Below are 12,716 nucleotides of genomic sequence, written 5' to 3' on the forward strand. Positions count from 1 at the left end.
AGAAGCCCCCTATTGAACTTATTAGTCCTTTTTAAGCCCCATCTGCCTCCCGACTGAAATAGGCTGCAATTGATTAGAGATCTCACCAGTCGTTCGAGAGCAGTTCCTCTAACGTTTAGTCAGTTATGTTTTATTTTGTCAAAAATTTTGGCCTGTTTTTACGCTTCTTATCAAAGTACTTCTTAAATTCCTGCATACAAAGTTTCGTCTGAATTTGTTTTTCAACAGTTTTTTGCTCTCATGAAAACCATTTTGTCCTCTGGCGTGAAATTTTAAACGCCACTTCACCCTTAAATTTATATTGTGATTGCACCCATTGGAAAACTTTTGGAATTATATCACCAAAATTGAACAAGAATAAAATTTGTTGCTTGAGATAATTTTTCTTTACTTTTTTTTTGCCTCTATAAACTACAATTCAAGGAGGCTTGCGCTACTGTTTTTTTTTTCGCACCGCAAGTTCCGACTTTCCAGTGGAAAGGATAATCAAAGGCTTCCTCAACTCTCAGTGGAATAAAAAATTGAATTTATGGTGCATGAATGAAAAAAGAAACAAAAAAGAGCAATAAATGCTGTCATCCAATACGACTAGCCTCCCTAAGCTTAAGCTAGTTGCAACCAAAACGAACCCATGAACTTTCGCTCTATGGCAGTTCGTCCGAAGGTAGTCAGTTTATGCTAAGCTATAATTTGAAACATTAACTACTCAGAACTATGTAGATTTATAAAACTAAAATAATGCCGCCCAGGAGACAAATTTTGCTAGCAATAATTTTGAGAAAAATTGAACTGACCAGATTTACGTTCTTCTGACGCGGCCTTCAATCAGTCAGCAAATCCAAATTTATCATCTTTTTCGATTAAATAGTTTCATTAAATAATTAAATAGTTTCATTGTATGGAAACCTTGTACTGTTGACCTCCAATGGGAGGGTTTTAGAGACAAGGTTTGAATGAAAATCCTAGGCGCCAGCTCACTCTACTGGACCATCAGGAAGCAAACCAATCCTACGACGAAGTCCCAGTTGGAACGGAATTGCATTGCCATTCCAGGCCTCAGCGTCAACCCCTACGCTAGGAACAAGAAGAAGACTATCCAACATCTTCTTGAAAATACAACTGCCAAGTATGAAGACGTTGCAATTTGGCATGATACTGTGAACAACTCCCTGTCCAAGCATCATTCCAATTACAATCGGCCTTTGTCTCCGAAACAGCTAATCCGGCAACTGGAAAACTATCCCCAGATTAAGTGGGTGGTATTCTGTCCACGGGTTGGAGCACCAAACGTTTTCCAACAACTGTGCTCAAGTCAACTACCCACCTTCAGTGATCTCCAGTATACTTTTCCTGACATTAAGAAGGTGTCGCCGAAAGTGGTTGAAAAGTATTACGAGCTACATCAACCAGCCTGTCAAGAACTGAAGACTTGGCAGCTATTCCAACAGAAACTACGGTCTCAGAAGATTGTTGTTTCTGCGAAGCTTAGAAAAAGAGCGAATCGTAAAAGAAGACTGCAATTAGTGAGAAAACTAGTCAAACGATCTCTTCAATCTTGAAGGTATACGCTCTTCTGGTGACCTCTGAATTATACAAAGGTATAATTCGTGTTGGTTACGTGTGGCTGCTTTTGAGTTGAATCGTTTTCTAGTCCTCGTCATCTGCCTTAGTTATTGTCTTACATCTACTCTAATTAACGCTTAAGATGAACCCTTGTGTTGTCTGCGAATTGGGTTGCGAGTCGTATACAATACATTGCGAAATCTGTGATGTGAAATGCGTTCATGTAGATTGCCTCGGGGTTGTTCCTCAACAAGCATCTACTGGCACTGTTTCGTGGAGATGCACTGCTTTTAGCAACTTTTCCCTACCATCACTGCTTTCGAGGTTAATGGTGAAGATGGACGTCGTAGATCATCTCGCCGCTGATATTGTTAACATAAAAGAGACGTTATCTCAGATAGCTCCGAAAGATCCTTACTTGAATGCGTTATCGAAAGGCTTGGACAAATCAGCGAATGTGTTCAAGCACGTCCCTCGTGACCGGATTGATAGCAATGCCTCAGATAAAAGTGAACGGAAAAAACGCAAGTTAAGAAACCAACAAGTTGATCCCGAACAAAACACTGGTGAATGCTCACATTTAGCAAATGCAGATGTTGGAAATCAACATGAAAGTGCCGGAAGGGTGAAGAAGCATGTAAGACAAGTAGCGGTAGTGAATGGAACGTCATCCACAAGTAGTCAACTGGCTGGATTGGAATTGAAACAGCGATACAATCCTAGACGACACTATTTTGTCAGCAGGGTTTCGAGTAACGTTGATCAGGATGTTTTAATGAAGTACTGTGAGACAAAAATGTTGAGTCCAATCGCTTGTCGGGAACTGCCAAGCCGAAGAGCAGACGTTAAGTCGTTTCACTTGATACTGCCTGAAGACAAATCGGAGTTGGCGGAACAAAGTGAAACCTGGCCGCAACATGTTATACTGCGTAGATATTTTATGAATGACGAAGCAAGAAGTTGGATAAAAACTCTGAATGCTCCTAGTTCCGAATGACTATTCAAAAGTCCGCAAACTGGGGCAATGTTCAATGCTCGGTCAATTTGCAATAAGATGTCTGGCATTGTATCCTTTTTAACGATTCAACGACCGTTGTTTTTATCTGTATCCGAAACTTGGTTGAAAGAAGATACACTGTTCCACACAAATGCTGTTAATTGCATTGGCTATGAATTCACTGGCATTAATCGTCAAGATAAAGGCGGAGGTGTTGGTGTTTTTATCAAGCACTCAATTACATTCAACGTACTGGACTCAGCTGTTACGCCTGATATCGAGTACCACGTTGTGGAACTGATAGTCCGAAATGTAAATCTCTGCGTTTGTACAAGTTACCGACCTGCGAAAGGCAGCATACCTGTTTTCTTTACAAGTGTCGATAATTCTTTGTCTACATATGCTATGCAATACAAGAACACGCTCTTTTTGGGTGATTTTAATATCTCACAAAAGCACTCATCGTGGGTACAATTTGATACACTTATGAATGAGTTAAATTTACAAAACCAGTTTTTGATGCCGACTCACGTCAATGGAAACACTTTAGACCTCGTGTTTTCGAATTTTACAAAGAATTCAAATTTTCGATTGGATCCAATACTCAAATCCGATCACTTTTGTGTGTTGTTTGACATTGACATCGATTCACCCCAATCATCTGAAGAGGCTAAAATCCAAGAGTTGGCGGTTTTTAAATGGCGATCAATAGATGAAGATGTTTTTCTCAACGAAGTGGATCGTGACTTAACGAAATCAGTTGAGGCCTACGATGTTGAACTGAAAGATCAGTCTAACGAGATTGTAGAAGACATTTTTAAATTAGTAGAAGATTCAATTTTAACTACACGTGAAAAAACTGTCAAGAAGATCCGTTTTTGGCCGCGAACAGGCAATCCTCGGTACTTCGACGCGGAATGTAATGAAGCAAAACGAAAAAAGAGATCCCTTGAAAGGCGGGTGAAACAGAATCCGAGCAGTTACAACGAGGTCTGCTATGAGTCTCACTTGCATTACTACCATGAGCTACTAACAAGGAAACGTAATGAGTACTTCAAGAGCAACCTTGCGTCAATTAGTATTAAAACAAAGTTCGAAACCTTGAACTCGCTACTAACGCACACACTGCCTGTTTTTCCTTGTCATAATGATCCGCGTGAACTAGCAAACGATTTTAATTTGTTTTACAAGGAAAAAGTGGATGCTATCAATGCAATAATTCCAGACCAGCCCCTCCTCCTTCAACCATCTGATCGTACTGGTTGGTCCGAGTTTGATTTAGTTGATGCTAAGACTTTAGAAAATTGCATCAATTCACTTTCAACAGCTTCTGCCTTTCAAGATCCCATGCCTGCCAGCTTGTTCAAGAAACTATGCCTGAGAAAAATTGACGATTTCTTAAATTTAGTTAATTGCTGTCTCGTCAGTGGAGTTTTTCCAAATTGCCTGAAGGAAGGTGTTATAAAACCTCTACATAAATCAGGCAAAGACAAACAATCTTTGGCTAGCTATCGTCCTGTAACTAATCTCAAATGGCTCGGTAAACTCGTTGAAAAAGTTGTACAGAATCAAGTAACAGGACATCTAGATACAACTAGTAAATGGTTGCCAATGCAGTCCGCGTATCGATCCAACCACTCGACTGAAACTGCTCTGATATGGTGCACAAATGCTGTTCTTAGTAAGGTGTCAAAGAAAACGTCTGTCTTAATGATAAGCCTGGATCTCAGTAGCGCTTTTGATACCGTGCAACACGACATTCTGATTAACATCCTGAAGAACTCATTTCAGTTTAGTGGCACCGTAGCAAACTTTTTTGATAGTTACTTACGAAATAGGACGATGAAAGTCTTGATCTCCAATGCTCTCTCTGACAGCATCAAGCAAGAAACTGGAGTACCACAGGGTAGCATCTTGGGACCGATTTTGTTTTTTTTATACCTTAGTCCTTTATTTGATAAGCTCGATGAGCTAAAATGCGTGTATCATTTTTATGCTGATGACTCCCAATTTTTCTTTGAAGTAACGGATGGACAACTTGAACCTACTTATGAAGAAATTCTTGGGGAAATTGAACTGTGTTTTACTTCTTTGAAATTGAAGCTCAACAAAGACAAAACGGACATTATTGTATTCAAACATACCTTGAACAGAAGCTTTTCTGTACAGGTTACCCCTTTCGGAGATCCTCTCATTGAAAAGCAACGTATTAAAATACTTGGCTTTCTACTTGATACAAGTCTATCGCTAGAAGATCAGACAAGTTCTGTGAGAAAGAGTTGTTTTTACTACCTGAGGAAACTTTTTTCTTGCCGACAATTCCTAGATAAAGAGCTGAAAATTTTGTTCGTTAGATGCTACGTGTTATCTCGATTAGATTATTGCAACGTACTCTATCTTGGTCTTCCGGAATCAAAATTGAAGAAACTACAGAACGTACAAAATGTTGCAGCTCGTTTTGTTTTCAACCAGCCGCGTTTTTCTCGAACAAGCGAGCTAATGAAGAAATTACACTGACTTCCGATAAAGCAACGAATCCAATATAAAGCTGGCTGTTTGATGCACAAAGTCAATTATGGAAAACCCCCGACATACCTTAAAGATCTTTTTCAATTGAACTCATCGTCTTCGAATCCATCGCGGCGGGAGCTTTTTCGGGTTCCAGCAGTCAAAACAAACTACGAGAAGCGTGCTTTTATGAATAGTGGATGCTACTACTGGAACAGCCTTCCCAGTTATGTTCGCAATGAGTCAAGTTACAAATGTTTCAAGACGATGCTCAAAACTCTACTATTTTGCCTAGCCTACTAACTGAACGAACGCACTTCTGAGATTAGAAAAGGTGCTAAAACCATCATCATCATCATCATCATCATAAAGGGAAAACGAAATCCAAAAATAAGCCGTTCGAAGAAATATTCTGCTCTATTAATGCAGAATTATTGTACTTAGCACATTAGCCCATAATATATTAATATGATACCAAGTTTGAATTTTGGACTCATTGTGATTATACTGGTTTAATTTTACTGCATTGATACTGATTTTGGCATGTTGATGGTAGAATTTTTGTCAATGCAATTTTAACGCTTTTCAGCTTCATCAATTGGTAAGATGGAGGCTTCTAACGCCGAATTTTTTCATTTATTTGGATCTGTGTTCGTCAAATGTTAACTGTCGCTGTTCTACATACGTGCTCCTGATCTGCTGTATGTGTCACATAATTGCATTTTGGCATTCTAGTATTTCAAGTGCTTAGTATTGTCATTATTTTCTTCTGCCCTTATTTACTAACTAAAAAATTGATTGCTAGCACCCTTCTTTGCTTATTAAGCTATTCTAGTATCGTATTTTGAAATAGTAGTATTTATGAAACCAAAGAAGGAAAATTCATTTGGTCGTTTTATCAACGACAGTTTAGCTTCGTTGACTGTTTTTTATAATACGAAGTAGCTTTGCCGAGTGAATTGTTCAGCAAACCTAACTAACGGTGAGTTAAATTTGAGCAAGACAGCAAGGTCACGGAATGTATGTAATTGATGTGTATTAATGTGGACATAGTCTATCAGAAAAACTGAAAATGTATGCAAGAGATGGAAACAGACGATATCTACCTGGTTGCCTCACGGTTCTCTTCTCACTCGTACGGATCAGTTATCATGCTTTCTTCCAAATTTACCTTAAAAATACTACCTCATTTCTAAAGCATATTTGAGATGAAGTTGCTTAAAAAACTCGAATGGAAAAATCCGGTGAATTTCTCAAAATAATGTTTAAAATTTTAAAAGGTTGCTAAAAAGTGATGTATTGCTGAAGACCGTGACAATAAAAATGAATTTAGGTGGAATAAATTGTTTTTAACAGCGATCATATAAATGTGAAAATTCGATAGAAGATTTTACTAATTTTTAATTGCTCTCGAAGGAAGTGTGTAGCATTTATTATTCTCCCTCTCTGCTTTTTTTTTTATTTTAGAATAATCTTTTGCTCTCTTGAGTGAGTGCCTTTGACTTTTCTGGTGACTTCTCAGGCTTAAGTTCCCCCGTTTAGCATGTTATAATTGGTTGCTCTCATTCAGAATCGTATGCAGCTAAGCTAACTTGCCACCTGTTTTTTTTACTAAAAAATTAATTGAAATGAGCTGCGGAATCGGTTTTAATTGCTCTCGAACGAAGTTGGGAGCAAATAGTGTTAACCTGTGTCGTTCTTAATACAACACGATCGCTTGACTGCGTTCACTGTTCGGGTTATGATATAATTTTCAATAAATCTTAGTAGTGAAAATTAAGAAAAGCACTGTTAACAACATTTGAAGCACCAAGATGAATGAATCACCCTGAACTTAATTGAGACCATGTTGTCAATTTTGTAGGTTAATATTTCATTCAATAGGCTTTAATCTTGGTTGTAATAGTCTTTTTTTGCCCGGTCAAGATTCTGGCACTATTTTTTCCTTGAGTTCCGAAGTCTTAATTGGGATATTTCATTCACTTTTTGAAGGAGATAAGGAAACCTTCGAAGAAGTTCTCTTCTTTAATCAGACTGAAAGTTCGCGTTTTACTCAGAATAAGACTCGTGTGAATATCTCTATGGTACAGAGCGTTCGAACTTAGTCAGATAAAAAATGATCTGAAATTAAGATTTTGGCAAAAAAAGATGCAGAAGCGAGCTCAAAAACACAAGGCCTATGTCAGGCTAACAATTTATTGTTGAGTAGGGCTCAGTCATTATCCATAAATTTTCCAAGAATATTTATTCATTTTTGGCAATTTATATACTCATATTTAAGAATTGAAAACTTGTTCCGTTGATAATCAATATTTTCAGTTATTCTTTCAAATTCTAGCTACAGATCAGAAAGTAATGGTTACGCTGGCCATATACATTCTTTTCATTTTTTGTCATAAATTGTGTATCGCCGCGTTTTGCGACTTCAGAAAAACATATACGCTTGTACCTGCTAGTGAACAGCTTAAAGAAGCAAATTTTTTTCTACCCAAAAACCACACTAAGACAAAGACAAACCCTGGTTATAGTCACAGACTTTTGCTCGCCCATTTTGTTTTAAATTTTTGGAATGATAACGGAGATGTCTATCTTTAGAAGACAAAGATAATGGTAGAAAATTTGAATAGTTTTTTTTCCAGAAAAAAATAAAAACTTTTTATTTGAAATTAATGATTGAAATTTCAACTTCCACACATTCCATAAGCTGCTAATAAAATATCTCATTGATATGGAAAATGTTCTTGTATATTTGAATGTCAAGATGGAAAGACAAAAAATAGGAGAGAATTTAGAAATTAGAATTTGATTGCGAACGTTGGGTACTTAATTTGCTTCTAAAGTAAATATTTCAAGTGAAAATGTCAGGTTGAGACCTTAACTGCATTTTTTTCTCTGGCTCCTCTCACCTGCTGAAAGCCAAGTTTGATACCAAGTTTGAATTTTGGACTCATTGTGATTATACTGGTTTAATTTTACTGCATTGATAGTGATTTTGGCATGTTGATGATAGAATTTTTGTCAATGCAATTTTAACGCTTTTCAGCTTCATCAATTGGTAAGATGGAGGCTTCTAACGCCGAATTTTTTCATTTGTTTGGATCTGTGGTCGTCAAATGTTAACTGTCGCTGTTCTACATACGTGCTCCTGATCTGCTGTATGTGTCACATAATTGCATTTTGGCATTCTAGTATTTCAAGTGCTTAGTATTGTCATCATTTTCTTCTGCCCTTATTTACTAACTAAAAAATTGATTGCTAGCACCCTTCTTTGCTTATTAAGCTATTCTAGTATCGTATTTTGAAATAGTAGTATTTATGAAACCAAAGAAGGAAAATTCATTTGGTCGTTTTATCAACGACAGTTAAGCTTCGTTGACTGTTTTTTATAATACGAAGTAGCTTTGCCGAGTGAATTGTTCAGCAAACCTAACTAACGGTGAGTTAAATTTGAGCAAGACAGCAAGGTCACGGAATGTATGTAATTGATGTGTATTAATGTGGACATAGTCTATCAGAAAAACTGAAAATGTATGCAAGAGATGTAAACAGACGATATCTACCTGGTTGCCTTACAGTTCTCTTCTCACTTGTACGGATCAGTTATCATGCTTTCTTCCAAATTTACCTTAAAAATACTACCTCATTTCTAAAGCATATTTGAGATGAAGTTGCTTAAAAAACTCGAATGGAAAAATCCGGTGAATTTCTCAAAATAGTAAAAGGTTGCTAAAAAGTGATGTATTGCTGAAGACCGTGACAATAAAAATGAATTTAGGTGGAATAAATTGTTTTTAACAGCGATCATATAAATGTGAAAATTCGATAGAAGCTTTCACTAATTTTTAATTGCTCTCGAAGGAAGTGTTTAGCATTTATTATTCTCCCTCTCTGCCTATTTTTTTTATTTTAGAATAATCTTTTGCTCTCTTGAGTGAGTGCCTTTGACTTTTCTGGTGACTTCTCAGGCTTAAGTTCCCCCGTTTAGCATGTTATAATTGGTTGCTCTCATTCAGAATCGTATGCAGCTAAGCTAACTTGCCACCTGTTTTTTTTACTAAAAAATTAATTGAAAAGAGCTGCTGAATCGGTTTTTAATTGCTCTCGAACGAAGTTGGGAGCAAATAGTGTTAACCTTTGTCGTTCTTAATACAACACGATCGCTTGACTGCGTTCACTGTTCGGGTTATGATATAATTTTCAATAAATCTTAGTAGTGAAAATTAAGAAAAGCACTGTTAACAACATTTGAAGCACCAAGATGAATGAATCACCCTGAACTTAATTGAGACCATGTTGTCAATTTTGTAGGTTAATGTTTCATTCAATAGGCTTTAATCTTGGTTGTAATAGTCTTTTTTTGCCCGGTCAAGATTCTGGCACTATTTTTTCCTTGAGTTCCGAAGTCTTAATTGGGATATTTCATTCACTTTTTGAAGGAGATAAGGAAACCTTCGAAGAAGTTCTCTTCTTTAATCAGACTGAAGGTTCGCGTTTTACTCAGAATAAGACTCGTGTGAATATCTCTATGGTACAGAGCGTTCGAACTTAGTCAGATAAAAAATGATCTGAAATTAAGATTTTGGCAAAAAAAGATGCAGAAGCGAGCTCAAAAACACAAGGCCTATGTCAGGCTAACAATTTATTGTTGAGTAGGGCTCAGTCATTATCCATAAATTTTCCAAGAATATTTATTCATTTTTGGCAATTTATATACTCATATTTAAGAATTGAAAACTTGTTCCGTTGATAATCAATATTTTCAGTTATTCTTTCAAATTCTAGCTACAGATCAGAAAGTAATGGTTACGCTGGCCATATACATTCTTTTCATTTTTTGTCATAAATTGTGTATCGCCACGTTTTGCGACTTCAGAAAAACATATACGCTTGTACCTGCTAGTGAACAGCTTAAAGAAGCAAATTTTTTTCTACCCAAAAACCACACTAAGACAAAGACAAACCCTGGTTATAGTCACAGACTTTTGCTCGCCCATTTTGTTTTAAATTTTTGGAATGATAACGGAGATGTCTATCTTTAGAAGACAAAGATAATGGTAGAAAATTTGAATAGTTTTTTTTCCAGAAAAAAATAAAAACTTTTTATTTGAAATTAATGATTGAAATTTCAACTTCCACACATTCCATAAGCTGCTAATAAAATATCTCATTGATATGGAAAATGTTCTTGTATATTTGAATGTCAAGATGGAAAGACAAAAAATAGGAGAGAATTTAGAAATTAGAATTTGATTGCGAACGTTGGGTACTTAATTTGCTTCTAAAGTAAATATTTCAAGTGAAAATGTCAGGTGGAGACCTTAACTGCATTTTTTTCTCTGGCTCCTCTCACTGCTGAAAGCAGGCTACAAAATAACCAAGGCCGCGTCTGTCCTTTCGAGTGCGCTTCGTTCGACATTAGTCGGCTATGTTTCATTAAACGGCAGTGAATAACTATATGCTGGTTTGTACCTGTAGGTGATTTTAAGGATTTTATGGAAGGTAAGGAGAAAAAAATAAAAAAAATTATGATTAAAGAAACAATATGGGATAAGATAGTTAAATTTGAGCAGATCTTTGAGAAAAAAAACAGACATTCAGCTTAGTGTCTTCCTCTTTTATCTATTCATGTTTCAATCGACGTCATTCACCAATACTTTTTCTTTATTTTCTGAGGTACCACTTAACTACTGCTTTACTGATTATGACCTTTCCAATCACTGCAAATTGTTTTTTTTGTGCTGTATTTTCTGTCTTAAAAAATATGTTTGTCACTTAACTCGATCAGATAGTTCTTTCTTTTAAAAGAAATTTGTAGCGCGCTCTTCGATTTAATTCTTTACTTTGCATTATTTTCACGAGTTAATTTTATCTAACGAAAGTGATTAATGATAAATGATCGAGCGTATTGAATTTTCAAATTTGACGATTTATAGTTGCTAGTGAATGGTCAAAAATAGGTAATTAGCCTGATCATAATGATTGTAGTCGGCGTGGGGTTGATGTGTAGTTAGAAAATTTAGAACAGAAAGACTTCGTTTAAAAATAATTATTGCAACGAAGTTTTCGTAAATGCGGATTTATATTTTGTCCGGCCAGTAATTGTAAACTATTTGAGTCAAAAACGAATTTCGTTTTATAGAAACGAAAATATTCTGAATATTTAATGGTAGATATTTGACAAACTTGGAGCACGTTTTTGCATTTTAGTGCCTTCTGTGCAGAACTCAGACGTAAAAATCAAAGTGTACGACGAGGAGAAAGTAGCGAGCAGTTGTTCACACAGTGGGGAAGAGGGATCAGGGGGTCACTCGGGTGAGGGAGGAAGTGACTCGGAGTCAATACCATGTTCTCAGTCTCCAGTTGCTATTGAGTCTTATCTACCGTGGAAGGACTCTCTTGACTTCGAGACGCCTAATGTTACTTTCGGGTTAGTTTTCTTAGATCCTGTTAAGATCAGATTTCGTTTGAGGATTGTGAACTAGAGTCAACATAAAGAACGGAATGTTTAAAAAGCTACTGATTTCATATCAAGCTGCTATCAGAACTGAAAACATATTCCGGACTTGATAGCATCCGAAAAAACTGCATTATTCTAGATTTTCGTGTGTTCTTTGGGATTGTGCTAGAGGATTTTGAGGAAAAGTCCAAATAAATCACAGGAGAATTGATCACTACTTATTGATAGTTGCTTCGAAAACTGCTGTAAACATGCCGAAGTTCATAGGAATTGCAATATTAATAATGTGGTTTTATGTTATTCAAGAAGGATAATCAATCTATGCCGTGCAGAGCTCAGCAAAAGTTCCGAACCGGTAGTTTTCTAATCAAGCGTATAAAGTAGCGCTTTTCAAATGATTAATCTCCTCGAGATTTTCAAATGATTAAATGGAGTTTTTGGTCTTGCGATTTTTTGCTTGACCACTTTGCGTCTATTTGACTTGAATTTTCGATTAACTTTCCTCGGGCTGAACTTCTTGATTTTTGAGTGAATTGCTCTCAACACTGATTTCCAATCTACGTAGCTGAAAGTTATTTAATTGCTTTCAAACAAAATTTACCTTAATTATATCAGTCCTGCGGTCTTTTAGCCAATTTTTCAGACCTTTTTTTAACTTTTCGTCCTCAAAAATGGGATAAACAGGTAAAAACTGGAGGGCATTAAGTGGTTGAGCTTTACGCCTTACAATTCTATAAGAATATTATCTATCAAAACTGTTTTGATGAGAAAAGATGGCGTGAAGGGCGATTCTTAATCTCAAGAATCTGACCCGTCACAACCCCCTACTCACCCTTCTGCACCCGGCGATTGGACCCCCGTCCGACCCTCCGAACCCAACCCTTGACGACGCATGGCTTGACACCCCCGCCCCCTGAGACCCCTCTTCTGGCCATCCCTACTCTAATCCACGCCCTAATGCTAGCATCCCTAAGCCATATCTGGCTTTTACAGAATCCAATCGCTTGCTGGTCGCCCGACGTTAGTCAGTAATGTTTTATTTTTTTTAATAAAAAATGCGTTTTATGACTTCCTTGCCTGTAATTTAAAGTAAAAAGAGGATATTGCTCATGATTAGGCGATTTTCATTATCTACTGAGGTTGGCTTAATTGATACAATGACTATTTCATTTCGTTCAAAAATGTTCTTCT

General features: G+C 36.6%; 2 protein-coding genes across 9 annotated transcripts in view; both read left to right on the top strand.

The window, feature by feature from the left end:
* The window catches only part of LOC142338292 (uncharacterized), a 318,225-nt gene that overhangs the window by 203,769 nt on the left and 101,740 nt on the right, over nucleotides 1-12,716 (top strand). The gene's annotated exons all lie outside the window — the stretch shown is intronic.
* The window catches only part of LOC142337490 (putative Na(+)/H(+) antiporter nhx-9), a 46,861-nt gene that overhangs the window by 25,976 nt on the left and 8,169 nt on the right, over nucleotides 1-12,716 (top strand). For all 5 annotated transcript variants that reach the window (XM_075386750.1, XM_075386753.1, XM_075386754.1 and 2 more), the window contains one exon: nucleotides 11,276-11,495. In XM_075386750.1, coding sequence (XP_075242865.1) covers nucleotides 11,276-11,495 — 220 coding nt within the window. The remainder of the gene's footprint in view (nucleotides 1-11,275; nucleotides 11,496-12,716) is intronic.

This window comes from Convolutriloba macropyga, chromosome 4, assembly GCF_964194025.1.
Source record: "Convolutriloba macropyga chromosome 4, txConMacr16.3, whole genome shotgun sequence".
NCBI classification, from domain to species: domain Eukaryota; kingdom Metazoa; phylum Xenacoelomorpha; order Acoela; family Convolutidae; genus Convolutriloba; species Convolutriloba macropyga.